The sequence below is a fragment of the Poecilia reticulata genome, linkage group LG10 (genome assembly GCF_000633615.1).
Source record: "Poecilia reticulata strain Guanapo linkage group LG10, Guppy_female_1.0+MT, whole genome shotgun sequence".
Classification (NCBI taxonomy): domain Eukaryota; kingdom Metazoa; phylum Chordata; class Actinopteri; order Cyprinodontiformes; family Poeciliidae; genus Poecilia; species Poecilia reticulata.
This window is the reverse complement of record NC_024340.1, coordinates 18,173,868-18,190,957: the sequence shown is the minus strand read 5'-3', so window position 1 is coordinate 18,190,957 and position 17,090 is coordinate 18,173,868. Positions and strand designations below refer to the sequence as shown.

General features: G+C 38.5%; 1 protein-coding gene across 1 annotated transcript in view; it reads left to right on the top strand.

Moving 5' to 3' along the window:
- The first annotated feature begins 4,246 nt into the window (after positions 1–4,246).
- The window catches only part of LOC103471521 (multidrug resistance-associated protein 5), a 34,078-nt gene continuing 21,234 nt past the window's right edge, over positions 4,247–17,090 (top strand). Inside the window, exons 1-6 of the mRNA XM_008420567.2 lie at positions 4,247–4,633; positions 8,208–8,393; positions 10,317–10,472; positions 14,315–14,462; positions 16,431–16,664; positions 16,817–16,990. Coding sequence (XP_008418789.1) covers positions 8,218–8,393; positions 10,317–10,472; positions 14,315–14,462; positions 16,431–16,664; positions 16,817–16,990 — 888 coding nt within the window. The 5' untranslated portion in view covers positions 4,247–4,633; positions 8,208–8,217. The remainder of the gene's footprint in view (positions 4,634–8,207; positions 8,394–10,316; positions 10,473–14,314; positions 14,463–16,430; positions 16,665–16,816; positions 16,991–17,090) is intronic.

Sequence of the window (17,090 nt, the reverse complement as noted above, 5' to 3'; positions counted from 1 at the left end):
GTACTTTGTCATTGCCAAAAACATCAGACACGCAGCGATGTTTAAAGCATGGGACGTTCTCATTTTTAGATGTTGCACTGAAAGGAAAGGCCATATCAAAAGAGAAAGTTTAATAACTTTCAGTAGCTCCTAGACTTAGATAGAAAAACGTTATACACCTTAAATCCACTTATAAAAGATTCAGTACCCTTCATTCACCGAACATATCCATAAGCCACAGCCCAGTTCTCCCCTAAATCACGAAGCAGAGGCAGAAAAGCAGAAATAGAGGGACTTGTGCTGTGCTCTAGCCTGAACCGTGGCTTAGCTTTTATCTTAAGTGTCTCAGGGGGTTGATAACACAGTCCGCATTCAGAGCATTGATTGCAGAAGTTCTGCAAATTTCCCAGCTCAGTAAAGTGAGACCCTATCGATGGTTTTCTTCGCAATTCCAACTATTGCTTTTTTTTCTGTCTGCTGGTCATGCAGGGGACGGCTGGCAGCAAGTTTGCAGTGCCACATTACACCTTAGAGATGTTCAAGGATGAAGAAACGGCATCTAAAAACGATTTATGTTGTCACACTAATTTTATTATATATGCAACTTAGTTCTTTTTCCTCACAGATGGAACAAAAGGGTTCCCTTAATGACGTATGTACTTTTTATTTTTCCCACACTTTGACATTTAGTCCGACAGCTTAAAATTAATTGGACTCTTTGTTGAGAAAAAGAAAGTTGCACTTTTTTCCCTGTGTCAATTTCAGGCAAATGTGAGGACAAAAGTAGAGTGTTTATTTTCTGTGCACACAAAGGTCTCCACACAAACTGCATCATAACATTTATTCGAAATGTCAAAAGTTTTGGGCCTGATGACCTTCTGTGCTCACTGAATAAACATCTTCTTATATAAGTTTTGGATTGTTTGATGTGCTTATGAGCAGAGGATATGTTTGGCCCACTTCAGTTCAAGGTTCAGTCAACATTTTCATCTTTCTTGTGATTCAACAATGGTGGGCACACTTTTCCAAATAGAGGAGTAAACTTCTTGTTTTGCACTTTTGCTTTCTACTTTCTGTGTACTTTCTCAGATCTTGTAGGGTCCTTTTCTTGATCTTAAACACACTTACAGGGAACCTTTTCAGAACATTCAGGTACTTTCCTGAATAGTGTAGGATGCTTTCCTCACATGGATGACCTTTTTGAAACATACATGGTACTTTCAAGTACTTACTTGTAACTTTCACAGCTCTTACAAGGTCCTTGCTGGATCATACAATGTACTTTCCTTCATGATAAGTTCAGCCTTTCAGAACGCAAATCATACCTTCTCAGAGCTTACAGGACACCTTGAATATTTACAGGATACTTTCCCTACATTTTTAATGTGCTTTTCCAGTTTTCACAGTGTACTTTCCTGGATCCTGATCTGTACTTTTCTAGATCTTATAGGTCCAGTACTTATTCAGTATTTTCACAAACCTTCAGCAGATATCCTGGTACTTACAGGGTACATCCCTGTGTCAATGTATCCCTTGTCCATGTGGTAAAACTCCTGCCTGTGCATTTATTATTAATGCGAGATGCCTTCAATTACAGTAGCCGTATGAATACTCTAAAATGTTTATGGTAGATCTCGTCATGTAAAGTAGGCAATTACAATGTCAGATCAATGCCGTTTCCTGGAAGATGTTATGGTCCATTCCCCAAATGGACTCATCAGGATCTATGGTTACTGTATCTGCGGTTACAGCAGCAGTCCAGACATGGCCATTAAAAACTGCTAGACAAATTATATTTCCAATCTCGTCACCAGAAAGGCGTCATGTTCTTTTTAATGATAATAGATTATCTGACCAACACGTCTATTCCCTCAGCTGGGTCTGCTGTCTGAGAAGTTCCTTCTACTGGTAGGTCTTTACTTAAGAGGTAGCTGCTGCATATTATTGGGCAACAGAAGATGAAAAAATCTATACCTTTTTTTTTTCTTTGCACAGCTTTTGTTTTAAACGTCCATGAATGAAAATGCCAGATTATTTAAATATTATTTAAAGATTTCCATCCTTTTTACTTTGAAATCCCTGTGTTTTGATGTAGTGATGGTCTACATTTATAGAAGAAGAGCTAAATCTAGGCCAGAAGTTTGCATACCCTCGTCATTAGCATGCAAGTCATATTATTTTGATCTTTTACTAAATCTTTTGTTAGTTCATTGCTGTACAACATACAACTACAGTGAATCTTAAAAGCAGGTTTGAATTTGTTGTGATCTTTCTTTATTTGAATCCATTTCCTTTGGATGCTGGACCAATTCATGTGCTTTTCGTGTGCATCATCAAAATTCTGGTATAATTCACGTAAGATATTTGACTCCTACTCTCATCAGAAATACTAAAGTCCATTTGCAATGGTTGGTTTCATGTTACAGACATTTTCAGTGGGCTTAAGGTTATTCCAGATAGTTAATTTTATCCTGTTTTATCCATTCTCAAACCAGTTTTGATGTGCTTTGGGGTTTATTGTCCAGTTGTAAAATCCATCTGTCTCAAAGATTCAGAAATCTAGCTGTTGAGCTGAGATGATGTTTAAAGATTTGGAGCTAGTCATAGTCCTTCAATATCAACGTTCTGCAATTCAAAAGGATTAAAACTGACCTTGACAAATAGCAAGAGGAAGCTAGAATCACACCCAACACCTTCAGTTTGCAAGACAACTGCTAATTCATGAGGGTCCACAACATGTATATTTTGTCTCTCAATAAAAACTCAGATATTTAAATTTAATAGTTTAAATTTAGTCATTTAAATATCAGGGTTTACTGATTTATTTGTAAAGAGGGAAGAAGTTAAAGTCATTTGCAGAAGAAACATCTCAATATACCACCCAAACTGAAAAGGAACAGTTAACAAAGCACAGTGAGGAAAGTTTCCCTGTCAGAAACAGCATGTTTATATATTTAATATTTTTATGTCCCTTGAACATCAAAAGGCTCTCTGCAGGCTTTGGAGTTGCTGATTCCTTTTTTATTTTGAGCCTTGAAATGTTTGAGTCCTCATGCTTTTCAGATTTCTTTGTGATGTGTTTTTCCTTGACATATCCTGTCCTTAGACTTTTAAAAAACTATTAATGTAATGCTCAATGTATGGTATGAATTTTAGCTATGTGCCCAAAACATTGCTTTGTGAGTTTGTACACAGCAGCATAAAAACAACAAACATCTTAATCCTGGTTGTTTCTTGCAGCAAATAATTTACCAAACAGTGAAGCTGTAAAACTGAAATAAGAGCAAGATGATCTGAAACTTATTTTACCCACAAAAACTTTAGTTTTATGTCACAATGAATTTGAAAAATGTGCCTTGTATTTGTATTTTTGTCCCCATCAATTTGATACCCCTAAATAAAAAGTGGAACCAGCTGTGCTTCAGACGTCAGCTAATTGGTCATTAGTCTGTTTGGCTGTTCAGTGAAGGCCTCAGATGCTTGCTAGGAAACATCAGAAAAATGTATTTTTCAAAGAAACTTTCCTTACACCTAACCACTTTTGGAAAGCACAAATCTGCTTCTCTGTTTTTAGAATACATACAAGTTCTCTGATTTTAGATAGGTAAGGAACAAAATGGCGGCTGAGTAAAATTTGTAACCTTTAAAAATATTCAGTTATGATTTTAAAGTCTGCCCTTCCTACCTTTAAGATCTGTCGGATTTGTTTTGCTTTATTGTTCACAATAACATTTGGTTGAGACTGTAATTGCAGCCTACAAACGCTATTCAAGGAGGTGTATTGTTCTCCCACAGTGTTAATTTGATTTTTGAGAGCAATTCAGATTTTCTGAATACAATAATTTGTAGTCAATGGGAGTTTATTGTGCGTGTGTGTGGATTCAAGTGAAATCAGCCAAAATTTCTTGAACTTTGAAAGAATACTAGAAACTCTACTTGGCCTGAATCCTTCATATTCAAACAAATGCATTGAAGCATTACTTCTAAAGCATTTTTCAAATTCGTTTGAATGCTTAATTTATTCAGTGCTTATAGCTTTTTTCAATATTTGAATTTAATGAGTTTTCAGAGGGGGGAAAAAACTATAAAACCAAAGGATTTATGCAAAGTGTTTGTCCTTTTCATTTTGTCTGATCTTCCTACAAAGACACACAACGATCCATGAATTCAGAGGATAGCCAATCACATCTATTGTTTTCCTTAACTACGTCAGGGAATAACCAATCAGATTCCCTGTCACGTTTTCTGCTCCGCCCATTGTTTTCCTTTCCGTTACCAAGGTGACCGCTCAGCCGAGTTACCGGTTGGCGGAGCCACTGTTACATCAGAGTGAAGCCGGGATTTCCTCTCCCCCTGCCGGGCTGTGTGACCGCCTTAGGTCGTTATGTGACGGAGGAGCAGAGCCGTGGACACCGCTGGGAGGAAGCAGCACGCACTACATACACGTGAGGCGGAAAGTTTGCCATGTTCAGAGCCAGTGTTTCCATCTGAGTACCGCGGCGGCTCTAAAGGGAGATGTGTCCGCACGGCGTCGGAAAAGTTTAAAAAGCTAAAAGAGGAGGCGTCATGACCAACTTCAGCTGCCTTTTTTGATTTTCAGCACACTTCACATTTGAACTGCTACCAAAGCGACCCGCGACTGGCGGAACTAAACGTAAGTGATAACAAGTGGAAATGTACAGTACTCAAAACAACTGTTAAGCCAGTTATACATTCTCGATATTATTCCATAAAGAGCTCATTGTAAAAGTGTTGTTGATGAAGTGATCTCTGGAAGCCTTCTGAAGTTTTTAAGTTGGACCTTTTGACTGCCTGGGTTAGACCTGATCATGACAGGACTGAAGACTCTGTTGACACGGTTTCTTCATGTTTAAATTTCACACTCATACAAGTTTCTAGAGTTTTTAGTGCATTTTGCCTGGCCCAGTGTCAATAAAATAGCTTAATATGAGTTTACTGCACAAGCTAGAGGTTGGATGGGTGCAGGGACAAGTAGTTTTAATGAATGAAGCGATGGATGGTCAAGCAGTTTTACAGGATGGATGAACAAACAAGTTATTATAATGGATGGATGGATGTCAAGCCATTTTAATAGATGTATAATACACCCATGAAATCAGTTTTATTGATTCATCCTGTTCTGATTTAGGCCTGAAACTGAGAAATTACCCAAAAAAAAAAAGGCATATATCAGATTAAGAGCTTTCTAATATAGTTGTTAACATACTGTACAGAAACTCTATGTTCAGTGTGTACTTCTCAGGTTAACAGTATATAAAATACTTTTTTTTTTTACTGAACACAATCCATCCAGGACCTGACAAAGGGCTTCTTTAGCTGAGTATCTATGTTATGTTTTCAGCTAACATTCCTTCGCATATCACTGTTTTCCATGTAAAATGCTATTTCTGCCTGTCAAACTGTTACCAGTGGTACATTTCTCTCATGTTGTGTGGCTCTTCTGTTGAGTAAAAATACAGTGGTGTTAAATTAAAACATCACTCAGTTGTTTTTATATAAAACTAAAAATAAACAATTAATCCTTTTGCTAAAATAATGAATATTGTTATTACAACTAGAATAAAATTATATATAACACTAAAAAAACTACTAGGATTTATCCTTGTATTTTTTTTAGTGTTATTCAAATTTTCATGTGTTCACATGGAAAGATTTGCAGTGACACTTGAAATATATCCAAACATTCCAGTGCTTTCATTGAAGGACTTTAAACTCTAGAGGTGCAATGAAAAATGTTAAGTGTTTTTGAAATCATACTCTATTACTTAATACCAGAACATCTCCCATGCTTTCTATAGTTTAAGCTATAGGCATGGAAACAGATATAGATACTCTTTAAAATCGGTCTTTTGATAAATCTTCTGTGTATATACATAGGTACGTTGATTAATCGACGGAGCAGAAATATATTGCTTAAAGTGAAGCTGGACAGAAGTTGAGTTATAAAGCTGTCAAACTTCAAAAACTTGCAAAAAGCAACATATAATAGACTTTAACAGCCTGACTGATTAAAATCAAGATATAAAGACATAAGAATTTACTTTAAGATCAGATCAGACAACTAATTTAACCCAACTAACATTGTTAACATGCAGGAATTCTGTTCAAAATTCTTAAGTGTTTTTCCCTGTCCATTTTTCAGCTGGAATGTTTGTTTTGACACACTGTCTACAAGTCAGCACTCAAGTTAGTACAGTGTGTCAGAAACCTGCACTGTCTGGTTTCTAACCAAACTTGACTAACAGGAACGATCTTTTTTTTTTAGATTATTTGCTTTGTTTAAAACACTGTCATTGCATGAAAGCAAACTTTGGCTGCCTTAAGCGCACATTAAGTCGCCGCCGCGCTGAGTCACAGCCATTAGAGAAGCTTCGCACACGAGGGCTGTGGATTTGCGCTTTCCCCTAACCTCTAAACTTTGGTTTTTTCTGCATCAACAGTGACTGTATATTTCTGCATATTTCCCAACACTACTTCTGGTATCAGTTTCTGTTTTGCCCCAGCTGAGCTGTCAGTATTGAATCTCCTCACCGACTGCTTTCCCAGGACAGTATTGTGGCCCACACCAGGCCAGGCTGACCTTGTAATGGAGCTTTTCTACAGAAGGGATCAGTGACTGTGTACAGGACGCGCTGGCACGGCTCAGACACCTGCTTCTGAGCACTCACAGCGGCTGGCAAGCCGTCTTTAAATAGATAAGCTCTGCATGCTAGAGAGAGGTGCTGACCTGCGAGCAAGGTGGTGTTTTTTTGTTTTTTTAATAAAAGACTATCTGCATCGCAGAGGGTGATTCAGCAAAACACTGCTCTTCTGTAATAACTCTTGGGGTTAAAGGAAGACAGAGCAGGTGGATTACTGTGTTTTATCTATTCCCACTGAGAGTTTGGCTGAAAATGTCAGCTTAGGAGTGATTTTTAAAAAAAAGCGCATACCATAGCATTTCAGACCAAGATAACCTGTTGCCTGTTAGAAAATACATCAGTCCGTTAGATTTGTGCATTTCTGTGAAGATTAGTGAGTCAGCTGACAGAAATGTGGAGAACAGTGAAGCTTTCACAGCTTTCAGCTCATCATATGTTAAAATGTCTACAGGCAAAACAAATCCTTTAAGGCTGGGCTTTTCATTTGGCATAGAAGCACTTTGGCATTATTGCTGCGGTATAAGGTTACGCAATCTTATGTCAGTGATGAGAGAGTTGGACCACATCATCATAGTTTGTGTCAGTACATCCTAAAGATTCTCAAAAGATCTCTTACAGCAAGTCGGATTTGTAAGGTTTTTTTTGTCTTAAAGCATTTAAGCTGCAACTGAAGTTGTTTCAAATATTATTAATATCCTCTTAATATATTTGTATTCGATTTGCACCCTTCTTGTAACTCTGTCTTCTGAAGCGAACATAACATTTTATGTTTAAAAGATGATCAGAGGTTTTTCCTTATTGTTATTTTTACTGAATAGCTTTCAATTTTTGTAAAGGCAATGCAAATTTGATTATGAGAGTTTTATTAAGCAAAAAATTATTGCAGCTGCATCGTAAAACAGGGGAAATAATTGTCCAAACAACCCAAAAATGATGAACAGAAGTCTACAAAAATAACAAATCAGCAGCAAATTATGCTGCCATCATGAGCAGCGTAGTCACTAGAAAAAACGTTTGCAAGGGTTATTTTTATGGCTGTCTCATTATGAAAGTGGAAATATTTGAAATCTCCCAGTTCAATCATTTGGCTATTTAAAGTAGCTTTTAAATAACTCTAAAAGTCACTTAATGTTAAAATAACTTAACTTTAAATAGAGTTCTGCGCTACGTTCTTTCCTTCTGGTACTATTAAAATGTTCAGCTTTTAATCAACTATCTCCCATTTCTATCTCCTTAGTTTTGTTTGTATCAAATAAAAAAAAAAATCCATCTTAAATCTCCTTTTTCATGAACGCATACTTCAGGACTGAACGACGAGTTTCCAGCTTGCACATATCAATACCTATTTGCTCTATGGCATGCAGTGTATAAATATTGACTTATTGAAGAATTTTAATAAAAACATGTCATTCTACACACAAAGCTCCTGCCATGATCCAGCGCAATCAGTTTTTAAAATTGACTAGTATCTTGAGTAGCGGTGGTAGTTGTTGTTTTATGTCAGTAGCTGATATAAAGCATTTGATTTATTTTTTTTAATCGGTCTTCTTTTCTTTAAATCTGCAGAGGCCCCGCCATGTTCGATGATGCCCTGGATGCAGCTGGCCGGGTGGAGGGCCTTCCACTATCATCTCCACAACCGCCCCACCTGGATGAGGAGGACAGCGAAACATCGATAGAGAGGGGGCCGAAGAAACGAGGCCGCTACCGCAAAAGCCTCCAGCTTTTAAAGCCCTTCAGGATAACACACAAGTCAGTCATTTATTTAATGTTTATGTCTTTTAACATTTGCGACAGAAGTCTGAAACAGAAATATGCACATGCATGAATCATGAGCATCAGTTTCACATTAATGTTGTGCTGCCAAGCTTCTGGCATATTTTTTACCACAAATTTGACCACTCTTCTTGGCAGAATCGCTGCAATTTATTTAAATTGTTTTGTGACCTGGCAGTGACCCAGCTTTGAAGCGTAGTCCCCCAGATTCTCTGAATATTTGAGGTCAGGACTGTTGGGCTCCTTGTTCTGCTGGAACACCGAATACCGCCTGAATTTCAACAGTCTCACCCAAATTGTGATGCTCGGATTGAATAGAACTGGTTTTAATGTCCAGAAACAATCAAAGAAACAGCGAAGTTTAAGTCAGTCATGAACTGAAAGATATTTGAACGTCAGTGTCACAGTTTCCAGTGAATAACTTCTGCACCAACAGGGACTGAAAACATAAAAACCAAGAAAGAAGTTTCAGTCACAATTGCAAGTTTTGCTGGATGATAAGTTGTCCAAGAAATTATTGTGATAAACAACAACATTGCTGTTTTGAGAGCATTTCCAAACAATATAATTATAAGAATGCAAGCTTGCCCTCTTAATGAATAATAAACTTGAATTTTGTAAATAATTATTTTGGACATTCTTAATATCCAAAATAATTAACAAATAAACAAAGCGACAAAAAACAATATATAAAGCAGAAATAAGAACCACACACAACTGAAAGCATAAATGAAATGGATTATAAAGTTAACAAAACTGCCCTCCCAAAAAAATGTTTGTTATTGAAACAGAAATGATAGAGCTAATTTTAATTTGTCATTCGATTAGGAGATTTATTGCTTATTGTGACGGGCTTTGTTCCAGTTTAAAACTCCACTAATGTATAAAAAATGCCGGCATAGACAAGCCCAATACTTTCTATAGAAGGTTTTAAGAAAGTACAGTCTTTGGTAAAGTCAAAGGAAAGTTTTGAAACCCTAGAAAACTCTTAGCAACGGCCGGCCATGCTGATGGCAGCATCATGCTGTGGGTTTGTGGAAATGGAAGACTGTCTCTAAATTTGTCAATATTACTTTAAAGTTTCAGCTTTGTGATTTAAAATTTGACACAACTGTGTTCCAACAGGACAATGAACCCAAACACACCAGCAGGCTGGATTTGGAATGCATAAAGCAGCTAACATTAAGCTTTTTAAGTCTTGACCTCCAGTATAATGCTGACTGCTGGAACAAAGCTTATAAAGAAATGTGGCTTTCTCATGGGATTTAAACCCCCGGTTATGATTGTTTTGATGATGGCACTCGACAAAATGTAACATTTGCCACTGGTTTCTCAATTTGTGACTGTATATTGTAATTTTATAATGTAAAGCACTTTGAACTGCCTTGTTGCTGAAATGTGCTATACAAATATGCATAATTGATTGACTGATTGAACCAAATATTGATGGGGAAGCTGAGTGTTTAAACTTTTCATCCTGTGGATTTAAAAGAAACAAGACTAAATTCAAACATTTAATGTTAATGCTTCTCTCTATGACATTATTAAACGCATGTGACATACATTGTGTGTGCTGTTCACTCAGTGGTTTTCTGCTGACTGTTGGGGTGTAGCAGGAGGCCCTGATAAGGCATGGGAACTTATCCCTCGGTGACACACAGCACCATGTTTGAGCATGGCTCACCTGATAAACCCCTCCTGCCCTGCTGTTTTTCACTGCTTTCTCAGATTTCTGTGACGAATGTGCAAATTGCTGTCCAAACACTGCAGGCAGGGTTCTCCCGTTGCTGACTCTGGCCATCAAAGTCACCTCGTCCATGAGAAATAACATAGCATCTCCGTGTCAGCGCTGCACTTTTAGGGCTCTCACAAATTTCCACATCTTCTGCTCTATTCCAGGCATCAGCACCCAGTTGATAACGCCGGCCTCTTCTCTTTTATGACTCTGCAATGGCTCTCCCCGCTGGCACTGAAGGCCTACAAGCAGTCCAGCTTGTCTTTAGCGGATGTGTGGGGATTGTCATGCCACGAAGAATCAGGGGTCAACACTCAAAGGTGAGATTGTCCTCTTGAAAGCGACCGGAGGTGTAAAAAGGCAGATTGTTCCTGAAATACTGGAGGCTTTGAACACGTTAAAAGATGGAACTGAAGAAATGTGAAAGTTGTTCAGTTTTCTTTTGCTATAGAAAGTACGACAAGGGCTGATGCCATCTAATTTAGTTTTAGACTTTAACCTCAATATTTGCTTTATTTCCCAAAAGACAAAAGCCTACTGGGATTTTTCTATTTTGAGTGGCTGTCCTATCATCTTAGTCTGGATAAATGAGGAGAAAAAGAAAAAAATAGCAAGAGGAAAAAAATCAAGTTTCCTTTGATTATTTAAGAAAAAATGGTGTATCAACTTGAGGAGGTTTTAGATTAATTTATATATTGATAAAATCCTTTATCTTTGATTTTCCACCTCACAGTTGTTCAACTCAATAGTCATTCTGATTTTTCAGTTAGTGGCAGAAAACTCACAGAGTCAAAGAAATAAAAAGATAATTTGTCTCCTTTTAGAGCCTGTAGACCCTCTTAGATAAAAGTGTCTGGTACGTGCTATGGTTTTTTTTAACTGGCTGTGGTTTAGATGCCAGTAAATGCACTGATATTTCAGGTTTTTATTTATTTTACCAAATGACATGAACGTGTCATGGAAGAATTCATTTTTAGCTTATTGTCATCCAGCCCAGATTCACCAAATTTAAGTTCAATAGATTCAGGCAGGTAGCTTTTCACATTTTGATAAAAGAATTGACTCAATAAAAAACTGAAAGCAAAAACACCAACTTGCTGGTAGCACGGAAAGCAAGCTTTGAGAGAAAAGAGCAGGCTAATGGGTTTGATCATGATAGATTTTGAGTGGATTTCAGTGGATTGGCTCAAGCTGAAGGTTTTGACATGACCAAAATAGTCGCACAAATCAGTCAGAATCTCAGACCACAGCAAATATGTGAAATGAGACGCTCTTCTGAGATGAAAAGAATATTAAACTTTTTGGTCTACATGCAAATTACTACATGTGGAGAAAACTAAGGCTGTTTAATACCAGAAGGAATAATTATCCAAAACAGCAATCTGACTGAATGTGAGCTGTTTTACAAAGAAGAATGGACAAAAACTTCAGTGTTTAGTTCTGCAAAGTGTTGAAAATTTACCCCAAAGGTTTTGCAGCCATTATTGCAGCAAAAATGGGATTTTACAAAGTATTGGCAGAGCTACTAAAAACTAATGCGTAGCACAATTTTTCACTTCAGTTGCACATACGCACTAGTTTGTGTCGTTTGAACACATAATATTCCAACAAAATATACAGAAGTTTGTCTGGACCAGAAATTGTTGAAATATTATTAACCTTTTCCCAATTATTTTAGACAATAAAATATAAAACACAGTATGATGGTAAGTCTTACACATCATCCTTAACTTAAAATTCTTCTGGGAAAGATGGCCACCTTCAACTCACAGCTGGTGGTGCTGTACTTTTGTTTGTTGTTGTTGTTTGTGAGATGTGCTCAGTGTGCTCCACGAGACCTAAGTGGCGATCAGCCTGTCTCTCCTTTACACTGACGCAGGAACACTGTGCTGGGGTCGGGATGGGGCGTCTAAGTATAGCAGGGATTAGAGATTACAGTGAGAGTTGCTGCCTGACTTGTGCGCTTATGTCACTCCTCCACCTGAGTCTCAGACAGACTCCCTGACTGTCATTATAATTAGCTGTCACTGACTGTCTCTGTTTGGCTGCCAAAGCACGGCTTAAGAAATAGTGATGCTCACATTTACTGAATGAACCATCAAGACCAGAAATAAGCGCATTAGAGGGCATTTAGACCCTCACGGAAAACGAAGCGCCTTTTTCTTCATTGTTCTTGTGCCGTCACATCTCCATGACATGACTTGGCAATAGAGAGGAGGGTGACTTTTGAGGAAGTTCTTCTGAATCTGGTGACAACTGCGTGACTTGCTCTGCATCAAGATTTGTGGTTCAGTGTCTGGCGGTGCATTTCTACTTCTTCTGTGACTACTCAAAAGGAGCATTTGTGAACCACTTTGCTGCCTCTCTGCTGTGTTTGTATGCTTTACGCTATGTCATACACAGCGGGAATGGTTATGCAATCATTACAGAGATGATGGAGAATTTGGAGGGGAGAAAAAGAAAGTGAACCCTGGGAGAGTTGACACTTGTTGGTGCTCGGTGAGGTGCAAACCTTGATCGCGATGTCCCGGCCAGCACTTCCTTGATACATCAGCATTGCTTGCCATCTGGCCGATGGCTGCTAGGAACATTTCATTCCTGCTTAAAAAGCAAACAGTCCCGCTTACGGAGCACACATTGTTGCCCCTGTGCTCTCATTTACATTTCAGCGGCAGTCTGCGGACGCACGAGAGCTTGTGTTGCAACGCAGACGTCTTTTGACTGTTATGTTCATGTTAGGGTTTTTATTGTTGTGCCAGATTTTTACTAAAAAATGTCGGCTGTTTGTTGTTTTTAGAAATATTTCAACGGTTCAGTGATTGAATTAAAAACATCTGTGATTTCTCTGGTCTTGTGATCAGGTCTTTGTTTGTGCACTCAATTTTGGTCAATAAAGACGTTTGTTCCCTAACAAAACATCATTATGAACAACAGTGAACAGACTAGACAGGTCAGGGACGAATTTGTACAGAACATCAAATCATTCTCAGATTGCTAAACAGCAGCCCAAAATTTTCCAGAAGGCTTTTCAAGCCATCATCCAAAAACACAAAATTTTATCCAGTATTTCTGCCTAGTTTTTGGTGCAAATATCCTGGTACACTTGAAACAAAACACAATTTATATATGAGCTTGTTTTGAAGTCAATAATTCCTTAGTACTTATTTTAAAAAGTTCTACTTCCAACGGCAGATTTTTCCACTTATAACATTGGAAAAATATCTTGTTATAAGTGCTTTTTTTTTTTTTTTTTTACAAATTTTATCAACAATTACACAAAGAATTAAATAAAAATGCATTTGACATTTTTACTTTTTATTCCACTCTGTGTCAAGTTTAAATAGTGTGGCACTGTATGGCAAAGTCTTCGCATGAAAGTAAAGCTCAAATAGTGGCCATATTATTAAGTGAATTCATATTTTGTCATCTGTTTTTTAGAGTACTACAGTGGGTATTGATTTTTTTCATTTAAAAGTTTTTCTTTTCTTTCAGAAGCTTGCCTATTTTTTAATAGAATATGAGGCATTGCATCTCTAATTCTCTCTCACACACTCAGCTAATTCAAGTGTGCTGCTTTTGGCTGCTGTTTAATTGTAATTTCCTACATTCAGCACCATTTGACTTAGAATAGTAATTATCAGGCAGCGTGAACGTGTAGCTGCCTTAATGCTCCGTCTATCTCTGATACGTTTTTAATAAAGTCGTTTGGGGCGTAAATTACCTTCTGCAGCTGCTCCGCTGCTGCTTTATAGACTCATTAGCCGTGAAACATTTGGCCAACAAGATATTTATCCACTTCAAGCGACATTCTGCAGCCATTGAGGTACTTTAGAGCATCTTCAACATGTTACCTTCCTTTCTTAGACTAATTACGTGATGCATCATTCATGATTCTATATTGTAGGTCACCTTCTTTATTATCACCACTAGCTGCTTGTCTCTTGTGGTTTTTACATAGAATTATTGCCTGCCAGGTTGTTTATCCCCCCCGGGGGATTCTTGGGATTCTGATACACTGCCTGCACATAATTTAAGACAAAAGAGCAATATATAGAATACTCTCTTTTACTTAATATGATCTCGACTTCTGTAAAGGCCAAACTTGCATGCTTTAATATGGCAATAGCAGTGAACCTTTCTCTTATTTTTTGTATTATTTCAGACTCGGGTTGTTGTGGCACAGTGAGCTGAAAATGCGTGGACGAGAGGGAGTATCGCTGACAAGAGTTTTCTGGAGGTTCTGCCAAACCCGGATGCTGGTGGCGATCTTCTCTCTCCTCCTCACAATGGTGACAGGCTTCGTTGGACCTGTGAGTACCATTCAAATCCTCTTTATGTTCATGCTCCTTTGAGAATAAACCCTCACCTGCAGGGTTCTTGTTTGCACTTTAAATCTCTTCATTCACTTTTTTTGCTAGACTTGCTATTTTAAAGCAAAGCAAAGCCTTTGATGGTGATGGAGAAACTCAAAATAATTTGTGGTCAGAAATGTGTAGTTCTTTTTTATGTCTCTGCTTGTTTGTTGTTTTGTTTTTTGCCTATTTGCCCTCAGAGAAAATATTCAATAGGTGCATATTTCTAGTCTTTCCATATCAGATATTTGAAATAACTTCACAACCTTGTTTAAAGTTTAAATTTACTTCTTATCTAAATTCTCTTGCATTGTTCCTTTTTATCCTTAGCAGTTTATTTTTAATGCTGTGGTAGGTTTGCCTTGTTTCATCAGTGCTGCCAACTTTTAATAGCATTAACTGGATTTAGCTTTTGGTCAGTGACGCATTTCTCTGCCATTGCTTTCTAAACTGCTTGCTGCACATGATCACACAGCAGCATTGTGTGGCGTTTTTCCTGCAGTTTAAGATGTGATAAAGATATTTAAGTGGTCTTGGATTTTATATGCATCACTGGCCACATTTATTTGCACACACTTCTAAAGGTATGCAGAAAGTCTTTAAAATGTAAATGCATTCATGCAAAGTGTGAGTACCTGACAGAGGACTTATATTGTCTTACTGAATATTGAACCATTTGTTTAAATGTTATATTTTCCTTTTCTTTAGTTGACCATAGTTTCTAGAGGTTTCTGGTTCACTTCTAATCAGTAACCTGTGGCGTTCCCTGGGTTATACATGTAATATGACACTGTGTCCAGTACTTTTAGCCCCTGGCCACTAGGCTGAATGAGGATCCATATTTATATTGACATCTTTGTGAACAGAGTAGTGAGGGTTGCAGATAAAATACATGACTCCTGTTAGAAAAGTGCTGCATTGTAGCATTTTGGGGGTTGACAATGGTTTTCGTAATAGGCATTAGACACCATCTACATGCCAACCAGTTGTTTGTGTTTTTTGGACAGGAAAGGCTTTTCTGAGCGTGCCTGACAAATTTAGACATGTGGAGTTTGTTGAGCTCTACTAGGATTTTAATTGCAGTTGTGTTCTTTGATCAGATGAGATTAGGGCTAGTTTTTTCATGGCTTTAGTGGTTTTATAGATCCATCCACCATTATACTGCTTAATCTAGGGTTGGGTCACAGGGACAAGAGCCTAAGCAGAGAGACGCAGGCTTCCTTCTCCCCAGACACTTGGAGTAGGACCTCGTACCCGACCCGGAAAGGACACTCTCTCCTTTTCTGGTTCACGACCATGGTCTCTAATTTGGAGGTGCTGATTTTCATCCAGGCCGCTTCACACAGGTATCTGCAGAAAGCAGACACCTGATTCTAAGGTTAACAAAACGGATCCTATCATCATTTGACTGCTCCTACAAACGCTAGGGGGCTGAGAGTGGGCCTGGAATCAAACCCAGCATCTCAGGGTTGAACTGTTGGGTAAAAAACACTCCAGGTGCATCAGGTGTGAAATGAAAGCACACCTCATACTCACTGCTGAGCACTCTGCGGGACTTGGGAGGCTGTGGACCTATTATACTTCCAAAACCCATAGTGAACCTTGTTACAGTGTGTCGTGGCATCATTGATGTTTTAAATGAGAAATCTAATGGAAAGTAAACTGGAAATGGGTTAAAAAGTCAAATATGGGTTGCATATGGACAAAAAAATCAGGTTCGGGTCCCATTTGGCTGTTCTGTGACTATGTAGCCTAAGTGTAGCTAGTATTGAATTAACAATTTTACTTTGGAGCTATTATTTCTCCTTTTATTTCTTTTCAATAATACACTCTACACTATCATATTTTCTAAACTGTACAGTTTTTCTTCCATGTCTTTCTTTTTTCGCTGCTACATTTTCCCTCCTCGTTTCTGTCCACACTTAGGCTCTGCTGGTCCGAGCTCTTCTGGAATATTCCCAGAGCTCCCAGATTTCCGTGCTGTACGGCCTGGCTCTGGTAGCCGGGATCTTCCTCATGGAGCTGATGCGCTCCTGGTCTCTGGCGCTCATGTGGGCTGTGAACTACCGCACCGCCGCACGCCTCCGTGGGGCAGCACTCACGTTTGCTTTCCAGAAGATCCTCCGCCTGCGCAACACTAAAGACATCACCCCAGGCGAGGTAGGCGGCATTGATGGTTGAGATGGTTGACCAGTGCACCAGTCCTGATCATTTAATTACAAATCTCACATTTTTAGGGCGAGATCGACTAAAATTAGTCACACAGCTTAAATCAATAAACACAAGGAATTGTCTTTGCTTTCCCTGCCCAGCTGATCAATATCTGCTCCAGTGATGGCCAGCGGCTGTATGAAGCGGTGTCAGTGTGCTGCCTGCTGGCTGGAGGGCCATTGGTGGGAATACTCGGCCTTTCTTACTCTGCCTACTTCCTGGGCCCCACAGCTCTGCTGGGATCAGCCATTTTCATCGTCTTCTACCCAATTATGGTAGGATTTCTTGTTGAGGCAATGGAGAATGTGATGCTTTGTGTGTCAGTCACTGTGTCTATCAGAGTGCCTTAGAAAAATCTTTATGCTCCTTAAATCC